Raw genomic sequence first — 16931 nt, forward strand, 5'->3', positions numbered from 1 at the left:
TTTAATACTTCATATTATATATATAATTATAATCTGTTATGTTTATATTTTAGTTAGTATCGATGTGGAAAATACTGTTTAAATTTGAGCGTTGTTCTTGATTCTATGAAGGGCATTGCTCTTCATGTTTCTTTTTACATTAACTCAGATTCACATATCTGCTCTTTTAAGTGGCCTCCTCAGAACAACATTCTCCTAAATCAAGTTTTAGTAGTCCAGTTGAATCTCTATTGTATAGAATAGAAAAGGCACAGAAACTAAAGAACCTCCTTAGACATTTCAGTTTGTCTTGTTTGTGTTCCTGGTGGAAAGATGTGTGTGACATGGGCCTCGAACACTGTTGGAATACAAGGTTCAAGTTAGGCATAATAATCGGCAATTGTCCTGGTCAGGGACTCATTTAGAGACCTGGGATACCAGGTAAATACAATTAATTGCCTCATAGAGTACTTGAAGTGCTGACGTCACTCCCACTACCCCTGGGTCACAACGTTATTTTTAGTATTGGAAATCCCATAGGCAAATCTTAGGCCCTGTTTAGACGACAACAGTCTCTAGGGAAAACGGCAAAATAAGATATTAGATGTGCCGTCCGTTTAGATTTAGATTTAGATCAAAGTGAATCCCCCTTCCCGAGCGGAAATCTTTGAAAATGCTCCGCATTGCATCTCCATGTAAACGGCGAACAGGGGGGAATCCGCAAAACCTGTGAGGTCATGGCGCACGTCGGCTCACAGTAGCGAGCCGTAGACAGTGTTGCCAGATTAAGAAAGAGAAATAAGCAATTTGATTTTGTCAGGTATGTGACTGTGTCGTTTATGATATTGAATTACATTTGATAACGTCTATGTTTGGAGAAAAAAAAAATCTCTTACTCTTTAGATAAATTAGTAATTTTTCACCGTCACTTGATGCTTCATATCCATTTCCGAGTAAAATCCCCAGGGTTGATTTGTTTATTTTTGGAACACAGTTCTTATATGATGCGATCTAAGATTCCCCCATGGGAATTCCAATACAAAGAATTACGCCGTGGCCCAGGAGGATAGCGCCCTCTAGCGGCAGCGATGTCAGACTTCGGCGCTCTATCATAAAGACAATTAGCAGTGAGGGTCTCCAGTGCCCGGAGGTGAGAAGAATCACCTTGTATTTACCAGACTCAAACCATGGCTGTTGTTGAGGGAATGGCACATAATAATTTCTTTGGCCAGGACTGGGGGGTCATGCCTATGTTCCCTCAGCCCTGTATTATGTTCCCTCAGGTTAGGATTAGGCTTGCGGTTATGTTTAGGGTTGGGGGTTAGTGTTAGTGTTAGTTTTCGAGGGAACACAGGGCTGAAGGAACATATATAGGTACGCTCCCGGTGACTAAGGTTGTGCCAAAACATCCCCAAAACGGCAGAAATGCCCTAATGTTTTAAGATAGTGGTTCTCAAAGTGGGGTCCGGGGACCCCCAGGGGTCCTTGAGGGAGTTCCAGGGGGTCCCCAGCTAAATGATAGATAGTTAGGAACGAAATGGACCCTTATGGATCTGTAACTCAGAGAGTGTACAATTGGAACCAAATGGACCCTTATGGGTCTGTTCCATTTGTACACTCTCAGAGTTAAATTAACATTGATTTTACAATATAAATTGGGGTCCCAGAGATAGAAATGCCATGAAATGGGGTCCGTAGTCTAACGCATGTCAAACTGGGGTTGAAATTAAAATGGTTGAGAATCACTGCTAGAGCTGTAAAAAATCTTATGGGGGTCCCTGCGGCATATCTTTTCAAATTGGGGGGGTCCACGGGCTAATAAGTGTCAATTTGGGGGTCCTTGACATGAAGTTTGAGAACCACTGTTTTAAGGTACATGTAGGGGTAGCCATGGTTTGTGCTACGTTTCGTCTATAGAGGCAGACAGATTAATCAAATATGAAAATCTCTTTCATTATAATTAGACTCCACTTTGGAGATTTTCATGTTTGCGTACTGAAATTACATCGTTGAATTCTGGTATAAGATTTAACAATATTTGTGCCTGTTGTGCCGAGCGACGTGAGGTTCGGCCGACAGGGGATCCAGAGAGAGAGAGAGAGAGAGAGAGAGAGAGAGAGAGAGAGAGAGAGAGAGAGAGAGAGAGAGAGAGAGAGAGAGAGAAGGGTTAGGCAGGGAGAGGAAAAACACTGTGGAACCGGATGCTGCTCCCTCCCCAGCCTGGAAGAGAATCATCATCTCTCATCCACAGAGGAATGAAGGGCTCTTAATGGCAGCCATAGGGGTTGGAAACACTGAATGATGAATGTTATGTCATGTGGACTGTTCATGTGCATGTGTGTGTGTTATAGTGTATAGTGCGGCTCACAATCGGCATGCACATACACACACACACGCATGCGTGCATGCATGCAAGCAAGCATGCAAACAAGCAAGCGTGTGGAGGCATGCACACACACCCCCACACCCACACACACACACTCATGCACACACACAGTGTTGGAGTAGAGAGCGTTATAAGGTTGGCTGTGGGCCTGGCTCCCTCCTCTCACCATGGATCACACCATGCTCTACTAGGCAGCAGGCAGAACACATAGATAGAAAGGCAGGCAGGCAGGCGGGGCACCACTGAAAAACACATGCAAGTCGGGCAAAAACGCAGCGATGCTGCACCTACTTTTTACAGGGACATGAGCAAAGACCACATAAGCTTCCTAAATTGTTCAAATTCTTTTCTGCATCCTTCATGTCCTTATTGATCTGGTCCATCCCTTCCTCGATGCGCTCCAGTTGCTCTGATTACCAACACAATGTCATTTATCCACACCAAAAGCACGTTGAGGAAGAGAGGAAGAAGACGAAGAAGAAGAAGAAGAAGAGAAAGGAAGGTAGAAAAAGGAGGGCGACAAAGGAAGAGGAGACAAAAAAAAGAAGACATTGACTGTGACAAGAGACACATCAGACAATCAACATCACCACCAAAAAACCACCAGCACCACAGCACTGGACTGGACAGGCTGGAGCTGCAGGGCTCCACCCGAACGGTACCTACTTCTCAATACATGGGCATATCGAACCACAGCAGTTTCCACCAAAATCTTTTAATTCTTTCTCCGCTTCCTTCATGTTTGCATGCACCTGGTTCATGCCCTCTTCGACACGATCAAGTTGTTCTGGTGAGGACAAAGGCAATGAGAGTAGTGAAATGAATTTGTGATTGGTTTGCTTTTTTTGGGGGGTGGGGGGGAGTGGGGTGGGGGTGGGGTGGGTTGGGTTGGGGGTGTCTGGGGTTTGCTGTGCTCTACAGCGCCACAATGCAAGTGTATAGGCAAGGTCACATGATAAAGGGCAAGGCAAGTAAGCGTTATAGGTGCGAGCGCGTGTGTGTGTGTGTGTGTGTGTGTGTGTGTGTGTGTGTGTGTGTGTGTGTGTGTGTGTGTGTGTGTGTGTGTGTGTGTGTGTGTGTGTGTGTGTGTGTGTGTGTGTCCAATGCGCGTACACCTATTCATCCAGTTTGTGTGTGTTTCTGGGATTGTGTCTTCTTGCTAAATAGCACATACTTGCTATTGTCAAAAGCCATTGTATCTCTCTTCCTGGGTAATTATGTCCTAGGGAAATTATTGAACTACTTTCTGTGAACAATAAGAATGAAGATAGAAACGGGGGACAAAGTAAAGTAAAAAAAAAAAAAAAACTAAACAACCACAATGCCTTGGCACAGATTGTGCAAGTCACTGGAACTGTGCTGGAGGGATGGAACACCAATCTAACAAAAAATACAGTCCATCATTTGGTGTGTTGATGATGGCAGTGGAGAGAGCCTAAGACATAGTCCAAAATCTACCATAGGTGTTTAGTTGATCAGAGATCTGCATGGTTACTGCGAAATCTCAACATTCTTATACATCACATAGCATGTGATATAGGATGTAATGTGTTAACTGTGTCATGAAGTACACCTGTACGGAATCATTCTGTTTCTCCACTCAGATATTCAGGATTATCTCCTTTAACTTGTCACCCGTCTGCACTATAAGTCTGTTGTTCCCCCCGCTTGTCATCTGTAGTTGAAGTTTTCTTTTTGCTGCTTTGAACTGGTGGGAATGTCCGTTATAATAAGGCTGTGTATGCAGAAAAGGAGAATATGTGAATGGAATGTAATTTGAGGCTGCAGCAGACTCACTGACTTGAGTGAGAGTGAGAGAGAGAGAGAGAGAGAGAGAGAGAGAGAGAGAGAGAGAGAGAGAGAGAGAGAGAGAGAGAGAGAGAGAGAGAGATAGAGAGAGAGAGAGAGAGAGAAAGAGAAGATGGAGGAGGGAAAGGTAAATGTACATTGACCCTTATAGGTCTTTTTTTTTACATGTTCAGAGTTCAATTTAATTAACACTCTGGATATTACTGGGTAATAGGAATAGAGTCCAGAAGCACTGCTATGTAGCAACTTCAGTGAGCTGTACCGTACCGTACAAGCTACCCGGATGAACCACCATGTGTGCCATATATGGGTCTAACGTGTGGCATTAGGAGGGGTTATCCCCTGCTGGAGTTCCCCCCGGCACACTACTACTCACAATCCTTAATTAGCCCTGCCCGCTAATCCCTGGCAGAGTGAGGGATTGGAGGGAGGAGAGAGAGAGAGAGAGAGAGAGAGAGAGAGAGAGAGAGAGAGAGAGAGAGAGAGAGAGAGAGAGAGAGAGAGAGATAGAGGCATGTTTATCACCTCCACCACACCTGCCTGTGCATAATGTATTCCTCTATGGATTATGGGACTAAAGGTGGTCATCACACAGTGACAGCCAATCAGAGTGAGCGATGGGTCATAGGACCACTCCAGCTCTGACCTGGGTTGTGCTGTTTGTTTTAACCGCTTAAAACCCTATATACTTCGTTGACAGGGCTTTATACTTGGTCCTCTTCATTTTCCCCTCTACGCCGAATCTCGAAAATAGCTGATCTGCAAGCTCACAGCGTGACCCAACGCGACGAGTATTTTCACCGAATGTTTGCCTATTTTTTTGCAGAACATGCCCAGAATAGAGACAAGGTGGTTAATAATTGATTTAAGATGATGCTAGTTGTGGGGAAACATGTTATTTGACACAGAAATGTTTAGTAAATTGATGCTACAATTAATGTTTAAATTCTACCGGACCCAGTATCCAAACTATTGACTTGAAGACAAATCCAAGCTTGTATAGTGTATACATAGCTCTTCCACCCCCAGTGTGAGAAGACAAAGCCATTTCACACAATATGCTCACGAATTCAACCCATGCTTGGCGCCAGAGTTATGATTTATTTATTTATAATGTTTTGGTGGGTGGGTGTGGGAAGCTGCCTGCAGCATCGGTACAGACTTGAGTTATTTTTTAGTTGCTATGGTTACATAATTCTCCATAACCTAAGATATTATACATTTGATCTGCATTTATTATTTTACGTAATGTGACGCTGCCTTGTCTGTAGCTGGGGTGAGTGTTTAAAGCCTGATTTATACTTAGTTCATACCTTAACTTATGCTTAGTGCCAAAGAAAAATAGCAGATCAGGCATAGCTCTGCGCATGGCAATTAAAACTGATCTAAATACAAGAGGGATTAAACTCAGGTCTGACTCAAGATAGTGCGTCCCTGAGGGGGATGAGTCAGTCCTGGGATGAGATCATCTGGCCCACAAGTTTTCAGAGCAAAGCCACCAGGGGGCACCAGGGTGCCAATTGGAAAATGGGGATCTTGTGTACGTGTATAGCTTGTATAATGTACTCTAAACCTAACCTCACCGCTATATACTGTAAAGTATCCAAGTGTTCTTGACCACAATGGAAATATGTTTTATTGTGTGGGTTCATGTCTCATCGGTGCATGTAATTAACTTCATTGTGTTTATGCATTATGGATTTCTTCAATAAAGAAAAACTTAACCCTAATGTCAACCCTAAAACGAACCCCCTGAATGATTAGACCTCAAGTTTCTCTTCATCCTAACCTTCTGAGGACGTTTGACACTCACAGAGACTAAGGTGCAAGAGCACACGCACACGCACACGCACACGCACACGCACACGCACACGCACACGCACACGCACACGCACACGCACACAGATCAAGGTGGGTGATTGTGTGGCTCTTCATGCCATGTTTCTCGAGGCGGGGAGAGGTAATCTATCAGCGCTGACTGAGGTGTAATTCAGGTCATCAAGCTTGGATGAGCCTGGAAGATAAGGACTCATTGGCTACTGCTAGGACGGAAGCAAAGGTCATTCATCACTACATGAGAGCATACATTTTCCGTATGGATGTTGCGTGCGTGCGTGCGTGCGTGCGTGCGTGCGTGCGTGCGTGCGTGCGTGCGTGCGTGCGTGCGTGCGTGCGTGCGTGCGTGCGTGCGTGCGTGCGTGCGTGCGTGCGTGCGTGCGTGCGTGCGTGCGTGCGTGCTCGTTCGTTCGTTCGTTCGTTCGTTCGTTCGTTCGTTCGTTCGTTCGTTCATGTGCGTGTGTGTGTGTGCGTGTGTATAGTACGTATGTCTGTGTGATAACGGACTGTGGAGAGCTTAATTATATACCAGCCTTTTCATCTCAGCCGGTCTGTATGAAACAGCATAATTACAGACTGTAACCTATTGTTCAGAGCAGCCGGTAGACACTGATTCTTAAAGCGTTGGGTTGGTTAGTCTGAGCCAATAGGGAATAGTAGGGAGGGACCATTTTTTGCTGACTCATTGGTTTCCTGATGTAAACTACCCAGCCTGCCATATGCCCCACAGTCCTGCAGACTATAGTGGTAGCCTATAGCTCCGAGTAAAGACAGACAAGAAGATGGATGGAATTGATGATTTGGCCATTCCTCTGTTCTTAACTTCAATGCCAGAGAAGCTCATTAAATTGTACCAAATCTAATTGATGTGACACAGAGAGAGTGAAGGGGGCATGGATGGAGGGAGAGAGAGGGTGAGAAAGCAAGACGGTAGAACCGAAAGAGAGAGACACAAAGAAGGAATAACAGTAGTGTGTGGGAGTGTGTGTGTGTGTGTGTGTGTGTGTGTGTGTGTGTGTGTGTGTGTGTGTGTGTGTGTGTGTGTGTGTGTGTGTGTGTGTGTGTGTGTGTGTGTGTGTGTGTGTGTGTGTGTGTGTGTGTGTGTGTGTGGGTGGGGGGGGGGTATAAGGAGCAACTCATAGACAGAATGACAGAAAGACAGATTGAGATATGGAGACGGAGAGAGGAGAGGAGAGGAGTCATGGGGCAGAGGAAATGTGCTGAGATGCTGAAGTAATTTGACTCTGTGAATTGATTGCTGCTGCGTGTTAACAGCAAGGAGCAGGCTGGGTCCTACTCTGGAGACCGCAGGCAGGCAAGGCGGAAGGAAGGAAGCCAGAGACAGAGAGGAGAGAAGAGAGAGGAGAGAGGAGAGAGGAGAGAGGAGAGAGGAGAGAGGAGAGAGAAGACTATCCGTTCTGTTGGCAGGCCAGTTAGTTTGCTGTGTCACGCACGGAGAGACGAGCACGTCTTTGGTTTGTACACGTCCACCCACACAGTGCACACGCGCGCACACGCACGCACGCGCACCAACCTCAAATGCTGCATTAAACCTCACCCCCAAACTCTGCAACCCACCCCAACCTGAAACACTGCATCAAACCCCAACCTCAAAATGCTGCATCAAAACCTCACCCCTAAACTGTCTGCAACCAAAACCCCCGACTAACATCCCCTCTCACGCACGCATGCACCCATGCACCCATGCACGCATGCATGCATGCATGCACACACACCCACACGCACACACGCACGCACAAATAAAGCTATTTCTAATCTTCCCGTCGCTTCCATTAGTGACACTGCTGGACAAGGATGTCTGACCCGGGTATTTAAGTAATTATGTGAAATTGTTTGCCTATACGTTTAGTGAGTCTTCCTAATAACAGAAGCCCATAGTGTGCAGCAGCAGGACCGCCTCAGTGTGGGAGAAAGGCTGGTGACGGTGGAGCAGATGGGATCCCTCTATAGTCTCGCTAGCACAATGTATTCTGCAGAGTCAGTGGTCTTTCAACCTCACAGGCCAAATTACAGCCGGGGCCAGAACTTTGCACTGGCCTTATATGATCTATGAACAAACACGTCATTCTACCGTGACTGACTCTGTGATTTCAGATTCTGTACAAATGTGCAAAAGGCAAAGGGCACAAATGCACTGAGAAATAAATCCATGCTCTTTCAGAGGGAGGAAATACATTCGATTCACATTTGTCCCAAGAAGTCACGATTTGGACGTTTGGGGAGTTGGTTCCTGGAGGAGAAGAGATTGCTTTTACAGCTTCACCCAGCAGAAGGCTGCTCAGATGGCTCTGATGAGCCCGCAGGGGAGAGCTGTTAAGCGCATCGGCACACTTCTGGAACTGCTGCAGAATGATAAACTACTAAAGGTACCTGTACCTTTGTTTCTCACTCTATACCGTACATATATTTGTTTTATTATATTATTATTTCTTCTCTTACTGAATATATTATGTCTAGGTCTCTAGGATGTTCTTTTGCGGAGTCCCAACAACATTTCGCTGCTTGTACTTGTATAATTTAGTGACAAATAAAAACGTCTTGAAGCCGAGGGTTGAACTGGCGACCTTCCGACCTCTCTACTCACTCAGCTGTGGCCGTTTAAATTAAATGTTTACTAATTCAAGGCCTCAGCCAAAACCAAAGCACAGTGAGAAAAGAGGACAAGCCAACTATCCTCATTTTCTCTCCACGCTTAAAATGTAAATGTGGAATTCAACCTACTTGTTTCGCTCTCTATGCTGTTTCAATCCAGTGCACTCAGGCACCTACCCGCCTACTACCTTCTCTGTTAGATTACCCACTTACTACCTCCTCTGTTCCTCTGTTCCATTCCATAATACCTCCTCTGTTACATTCCATAATACCTCCTCTGTTACATTCCATACTACCTCCTCTGTTACATTCTACCTCCTCTGTTACATTACATACTACCTCCTCTGTTACATTCTACCTCCTCTGTTCCATTACATACTACCTCCTCTGTTCCATTACATACTACCTCCTCTGTTCCATTACATACTACCTCCTCTGTTACATGACATACTACCTCCTCTGTTCCATGACATACTACCTCCTCTGTTCCATGAAATACTACCTCCTCTGTTCCATGACATACTACCTCCTCTGTTCCATGACATACTACCTCCTCTGTTCCATGAAATACTACCTCCTCTGTTCCATGACATACTACCTCCTCTGTTCCATGACATACTACCTCCTCTGTTCCATGAAATACTACCTCCTCTGTTCCATGACATACTACCTCCTCTGTTCCATGACATACTACCTCCTCTGTTCCATGACATACTACCTCCTATGTTACATTACATACTACCTCCTCTGTTCCATGACATACTACCTCCTCTGTTCCATGACATACTACCTCCTCTGTTCCATGACATACTACCTCCTCTGTTCCATGACATACTACCTCCTCTGTTGTATTACATACTACCTCCTATGTTCCTCTGTTCCATGACATACTACTTCCTCTGTTACATTACATACTATCTCCTCTGTTCCATTACATACTACCTCCTCTGTTCCATTACATACTACCTCCTCTGTTCTATTACATACTACCTCCTATGTTCCTCTGTACCATTACATACTACCTCCTCTGTTCCATTACATACTACCTCCTCTGTTCCATTACATACTACCTCCTCTGTTCTATTACATACTACCTCCTATGTTCCTCTGTACCATTACATACTACCTCCTCTGTTCCATTACATACTACCTCCTCTGTTCCATTACATACTACCTCCTCTGTTCCATTACATACTACCTCCTCTGTTCCATTACATACTACCTCCTATGTTCCATTACATACTACCTCCTATGTTCCATTACATACTACCTCCTCTCTTACATACTACAGGTCCATTCGGTTCCATTTGTACACCCTCTGATTTGACTTAATTTAAACCTCAAAGATGTGACTGTGTGTGCGAAGGGTTCAAAGTACAACGGTCGACACAACGGTTGTACTGGAGTGGATGGAGAGAGTGAATGAGAGTGGGGCGTGTTTGTCGTTACCAGTCAAAATGATCATGGTGTCCCCTTGCTAAAGAGGACGGCGCTAAGGTATCTATCACTGTGTGACCCCTGACCCCGTGGTCGATCAGGGGGGAAATGATTCCACGGTAACCATGGGAACCGGATTTTCAATGACACAGCAGATGAAGGAGCAGAGGTTAAAAGCATTGATCTGGGTTAATGCAAAGATCTAAACTTAGCTCAAAGAAATTGCTCTACCGTTTTAGAATGCATAATCTACGTACATGCCAAAGCTGTGATGCATTTTGTAACAAGCTATATATAAACCACTTTTAACTGTAAATGATAATGCACACTTTAAAAAATGATAACATAGATGCTGTATGTGCAATATTAACGCATTAGCAGGCGAAGAGGTTGGCAAGCTTCTTGCAGGAGCCAGATAAACATCTGAATGCAAAACTGTGTGGCTGGGTTTCATTAGAAAGGGAATTAAGTAGGTCGTTTTTTAAAATATTAATCTTTTATAACAGAATGGGAATGCACTGTAGGCCTATAGGTGAATATGAGGGACATGCCAATTTGTTTTTAGCTTGCATGCATTGAATATCAGTGATATTCAGTGACTGGGAGAAAAGTAGAAAGCGAATAACACTGACTTACTTCTCTACTGACTTACCTCCCTGCTCATCCAACATGACCAGAGTCCTGATACCAGCATCTTTACTCTAACAGACAGACAGACAGACAGACAGACAGACAGACAGACAGACAGACAGACAGACAGACAGACAGACAGACAGACAGACAGACAGACAGACAGACATCCCAGTGGGAGGAAAGAGAAGCCCAGGAAGAAATAGAGGAAGGGGAAAAGAGAGGAAAAAAAGATGACAGATCAGTATAAACAGACCAAGAACAGAGCAGTCAGAGCAGCAGAGCTGTGTCAAATTGCCATCTGAAAAAAAGAAAATATTTTTTTTCTGGGGAGCGATTGATCTTGTCTCATGCTCTTCTAGACCCAGCTAGCACAGCACAGAGAGCACTAGGATCATCTATTATGGATTGCGTTTGAAGAGTGTGAGTATTAATATCCTCATTAGCGGGCATCAAGGTGAGTGGAAAGACTCATCTGCATGGAAAACCGCATCAATAGGCCTCTCATCCAATGCTTGCCAGTGTCATGAGTGACATGAGTGACTGTATTTATATGTATTTATGAGTCAGTAGGGAATAGCAGGGAGGGAATCATTTATATTATATTTTAACCACATGAACCCTACCTTAGGTGAAAATGTAAAAAAAAATGAAAATTTCTCCCCATTTAATGTGCAATTCAGAAGTCTTATAATACAAAGACATACATATTGAATATAGATGTTTTGTACCTAATAAGTGTGATAACAAAGAAATAAGAAGTATTCTAAGCATATTTGTAACCATCTATTCACCCATTAAAACCGGGAAAACATCTGTGTCATTTTAGATTTTTGCGTTGGCTATTCAAAAATGGCAGATATACGAGCTTGTGTATCTGCTATTTTTGAACTACTGATTTAGAAGGCATTTGTAGAATCGGCCTCAGGTCTTATATATATATATATATATATTAATGGGCTAAGACATTTATTGACCTGCCTCTTTTGACAAGATGACCCAGAAACAGAATAATAAAAAAAATACAGTGAGTGCAGAGAGAGAGAGAGACAGACAGTTCTTTGAGAATCTTGTGTCCCCAAAAAAATGTCAGGCCAATATGCAAGCAGTGTTTGTTGTGGTTGCGACCATCCTTTCATGATTAAGTGATACATTCTTATAATCAAGCAAATGCTTGATATCTGTTATCTTTTGTATCCATTCCAATAATATTATTGTTCATCTAGTGTTCATTTTGGTTTTAGCCAATAAAGCCCTTTGTAGCTACGTTTTGTCATTTGAAATATTGATTGTGTGTGAAATTAAAGTGAGTGGATGAATCACTAGACCATGAACAGTGAAAATCATCTGTAGATGGTATAAAGCGTATGGGTCGGCTTCACTCTGTCATCTGGGTGACTGGTTCTCATATTGGTGCACGGTCCACAACTTCTGTGTAGTTATATACAGTACATAAATGCACACATGCACATAGTATGACATGAAGGTAATACCTGATAAAACACACACACACACACACACACACACACACACACACACACACACACACACACACACACACACACACACACACACACACACACACACACACACACACACACACACACACACACACACACACACACACACAGAGAGACAGTTTTTCTGTGTTTGCCCCATGCTACCCTCAAAACAGTGAATGAGCCCATATCATGCTGTTACACCAGGGGGGGTCTTCAACAGGGAGTCCCAAATCTTTGTGGGATCGGAATATATATATATATATTTTACATTAACCACTCTAGCATCCCTACTCTGAGGGGAACATTCAGCAGAAAATAGCAGATCTACAAGAGCTTGTAGATCTGCTATTTTCGGCAAATAGGTTTGGTGTAGGGGGGGGGAAAGCAGACCAAGTAGGCTACAAGTTTTCTAAGTATTGAGGGTTTAAGTGGTTAACTGTCTGAAAATACGCATTAAAATGAATACAACGCTACACAAAGATAATACTGTCAAACAAGTCTATGAAGCTATCTATTAAATCTATTAAAAAGTTTAATCTGCAACACAATTTTATACAATATCGTAGCGACCGTGTGAAAGACACGGCCGTAACTTGCTCCTCCAAGGGAGCTAGCTCTCTTGGCGTGGCTTGTTTACCTGCCGGTCTGCCGAGCTTGGAGATCAGGGTTCGATTCCAGCTCAGTGCGCAAAACTTTACATTATAGTGTCAGAAGGGATTGAGATCCAGTGGAGCATGCCCTTGCGTGAGGGACGTGAGGGAGACCAGTGAAGCGAGAAGCGCGAGAGAAGCGCTTCAGAAAGGAGGGGCTAGTGTAGTGACCCCTCAAATGACCCGGCCGTAACTTCCTCCTCCAAGGGAGCCAGCTCTCTTGGCGTTGCTTGTTACCTGCAAGCAACGGGGTTCGTCTCCAGCTCGGGGTGCGAAATGTTACAATATGTAGCGGGGGGGGGGGGGTCCCTGCTTCATCTCTCTCTCAGCTAAGGGGTCCTTGGCCTGAAGAACGTTGAAGACCCCACCCCTGTGTTACACTAATGGCATTAACAACTGTAATGGTCCCACGCAACAGCAATGCATTTCAACCACGTCCCCTGAAGCACTAATAACGCCTAAAGGCCATTCATGTTCTGCATCAGTTACTTTGTATCAAACTGTGGTTTGACCTTCTCTCCAGGACGAGGACTGTGATAGACGGAACAGCGCGCTCGGAGCCACGGCTCTAAACAAGCCAAGCGATATGACTGTTTGTATTAATCAAATCGACTGGGAAAACATATGCCAGCGGCCATGTGTCCGTATCAGATGTCTGGCGTGGAACTGTTGAAAAAGAGCATGTGTGATTTGCAAACACTCAGAGTTGACAGACTGGTGGCACGCGCACACACAAGCATGCACACGCGCACACTGCTACTGAATTTACAATTTACAATTTGGGCATTTAGCTCTTAATCCAGAGCGATTTACAGTAAGCAAGGTAAACACGAGGTAATACATCAAATGCATAGAAATAGTAATCTATAGGATTACAGGTAAACCAAGAACCTATCATCAGTCTAAAGCATAATAAAAAATCAATAATCTGTAAACTATACACACATAGGATGCCATGATCAGTCTACAAGTGAACCTGGCATCTGTCTACATAACATGCTATCTAAATTACATTTTAACCTTGACTTCTCCACTGACTACAGGTTGTAAAAAATAGCCAACATAGTTAACAGCAACATAGTTCTGCCTAACTAACAACATAAATAAATGGTGGAACAGGAAGGAGGAAACAACGAAGTAGGAACTTTCTCAAATGCAGCAAATAATGTATTAGTGCAACTAAAGGAGTGTTCAACACATTTTGAACTAGAATTATTCACATTGCATGTCAGTGAGGGCGGACTCTAGAAGCATCCTTCTATAAATGCATGCAAAATCTGTGTGTGTGTGTGTGTGTGTGTGTGTGTGTGTGTGTGTGTGTGTGTGCCTGTCCTTTGCGTATCTCGAGAACCGGCAGACCGATGGACTTCAAACTCGACGCGTGTATCACAGAGGACCCAAAGGACTTGAAGCAAAAGGTGACAAGTGGCCCACTCTGGTACTGTAAATTTGGGAGCACATCCGGGTGGCTCGATTCATGGGCGGGTAGTTTGTGATGTTGGACGCATAAAGGACACTTATGTGCATGCTCTGTGGGCCCCCTTCCAGTAGGAGAGAGATAGGAGGCTATACGTCCAGGGGTAGTATGAGCTATGTGGGCAACATTCATTGAAATGATTGGGGCAGGGACTTTATTTCACTCTCGAGTTCTTATATAACTCAATGAGTGTGTCGGATCGCAGTTCTCCCCAAAAAACATGAATACATCTGCAAATCCCCATATACTGTTGAGACCTCCATCCTATATTAAAATTGGCTTAAGGGAGGACCGGCGGGCGGACCTCATGTCACCATGACTCAGCCATAACCATATCAGGAGTTCCCAATGCAGCTACGCCCAAATATGGAGTGTGTTGTCTAACCTCTATGTGTCGTCATGGCATCAGGCGTAGACAAATCAGTCAGAGGGACAGAGACAGCAGATACAGAGATCTCCATAAACTGTCATAAAGGTGACAGACAGACAGACAGACAGACAGACAGACAGACAGACAGACAGACAGACAGACAGACAGACAGACAGACAGACAGACAGACAGACAGACAGACAGACAGACAGACAGACAGACAGACAGACAGACAGACAGACAGACAGACAGACAGAACGGGTGTCTGACAACGAGTACAACGGGTATCGCATAAACCGCCTAGTAGTATAAAGAAAGAGAGAGTCACTGAACTGTGAAGCACACAGAGCATGCAGTCCACTGACAGTAACTCCTCAGCAGATTAGAATTGATTTTTCTATCACGTGGTTACAGTGTTGTCTCGTAAACCTGGAGATCTATTCTAACTCAGTTATAGTGAAGATGACCTCACGACCACCAAGCCCCTCAACCACATGACCTCCCACTGCTCTGTCATTGGTCAATCCCAATCCGAAAGCCATCATGTGATACTCCCTATCAAATTAATCACATAACTTGGCAGGTTGGTATCAAGTGTACTGTACTGTTCTTCAAATAAAGGTTGATTGATCAGTTGATTGGTATTGACAAAAATAATATTGAATTGTATATTGCTGACTGGTATCAGTTTATACACCAGACAAGACATGGGTAAAGACAAATGCTTAGACGTGGAACTAGGGAAATAATTTGAAGCAAATGACAGTTTGTGTTCAGACAGACACTGATCAGCATTCATCATCAGAATGCATCTAGCGGTCACATAAATAAATGCACAAGACACATGTCAACATGAATACATGATCGAATCTGTTCAGCTAAGTGCATGCAATGTACACAAATACACGCAAAGAAAAGATTGCCATCATTTAAGAATGCTTATACCGTATGGTATGTCCGAAAATGATACATAAGGCCTCATTCATACAGATTTATTAGTGTGAAAAAAGGAAGGGTCTGGAGTGCTCGCAAGTCCAAAAAAGTATAATGAAGGTGCTCTTTGGTTGAGGACACAAAACGTGCAACAAAGGAAAAAAACCAAGGCACTCTTCAAGTGAAAAAGTTAAAAAGCCTTTATTAAGGTGGCTTTCTTCGGGGTACCCTGGAGAAGAAGTTATCCCCGTCACAGTTTTTAACTTTTAAGTCTTTAATAAACCTTAATAAAGGCTTTTCAACTTTTTCTTTCTTCCTTTGTTGCAGATTTATTAGTGTATTTGCACTGAAAAATCAACCTCATTTCGAAGAAATAATTATGTCCCACTCCCCCTCATTATATTCGTATTCTGTGTGGATGTACGCATGACACAAAGAGCAGTTTAAATGAATTATCGCACTAAAATAAACCAACCTTGAAAGTTGAATCAATTGAATTACCATTTGTTTAGAAAGAGAATCTACTGTAATGTTTTCCTGGGGCCATCTGGGAGCTTTACAGCGTAATGATGCAGAGCGTCCGTCTGACTCTAACGTAATGTAGATAAAGAGATCGGTTCTGACTTCCCTGCATTCCAATAAAAAACATAAACATTTTAATGACTGAATTAGGTCTATGGAGACAATGGATCTCTGGTGATGTCCTTCACATGCTCTCTCTCCCTTTCTATCCCTCCCTCTCTCCATCTCTCTGTTCCATCTCTCTGTAGGCTATATGTCTCTGATTTACAATCTTTCTCTCTCTTTTCACTGTTACACTCTCTCCCTCTCCCTACTTGTCTTCATTGGCTGGCCCGCAACAGCAGTCAGCCCTTATAAGCACAAAATGTCTCTGGTTGGCCCAGTTGGCCTAACAACAAACTAGCCAATCACAGAGCAATCTCAGGCATGTTGCCCGAGAAGCTCAACTGGGAATATATTTGTGCGCCGATGATCTCACTGATCTTTGACCGTCACCAAGGAGTTTGTGGAGGTGTTGGTTGAGGCATTATGTAGCAAAAGCCTATAAAATGGAGGATAATCAAATCCTCGGGGAGTTACTTTTATTAGAGCCGATGTACTCACCCATTGCTTGTTTTTTCTGTATTTACACGCCCTACATTGCTATACTGAAAGTCCACTGGTTGAGCAGCCAGATGCTATAGGTTCATTTGTTTACCTGGCATTCTATAGTTTCAATATACAGTCTAGATTATAATTTTTGGGCGGTGTAGCCGCCCCTATAAGTGGGGTTGGGACATCTCATTAG

General features: G+C 43.8%; 1 protein-coding gene across 1 annotated transcript in view; it reads right to left on the bottom strand.

Moving 5' to 3' along the window:
- Nucleotides 1-16931, bottom strand: part of LOC308086177 (synaptosomal-associated protein 25-B-like) — a 68481-nt gene that overhangs the window by 7284 nt on the left and 44266 nt on the right. Inside the window, exons 4-5 of the mRNA XM_080429609.1 lie at nt 10713-10761; nt 2657-2774 (exon numbers count right to left, since the gene is read on the bottom strand). Of these exons, the coding sequence (XP_080285735.1) occupies nt 2657-2774; nt 10713-10761 (167 nt within the window). The remainder of the gene's footprint in view (nt 1-2656; nt 2775-10712; nt 10762-16931) is intronic.

The sequence above is a fragment of the Gymnoscopelus braueri genome (genome assembly GCF_963280865.1).
Source record: "Gymnoscopelus braueri genome assembly, chromosome: 1".
NCBI lineage: Eukaryota > Metazoa > Chordata > Actinopteri > Myctophiformes > Myctophidae > Gymnoscopelus > Gymnoscopelus braueri.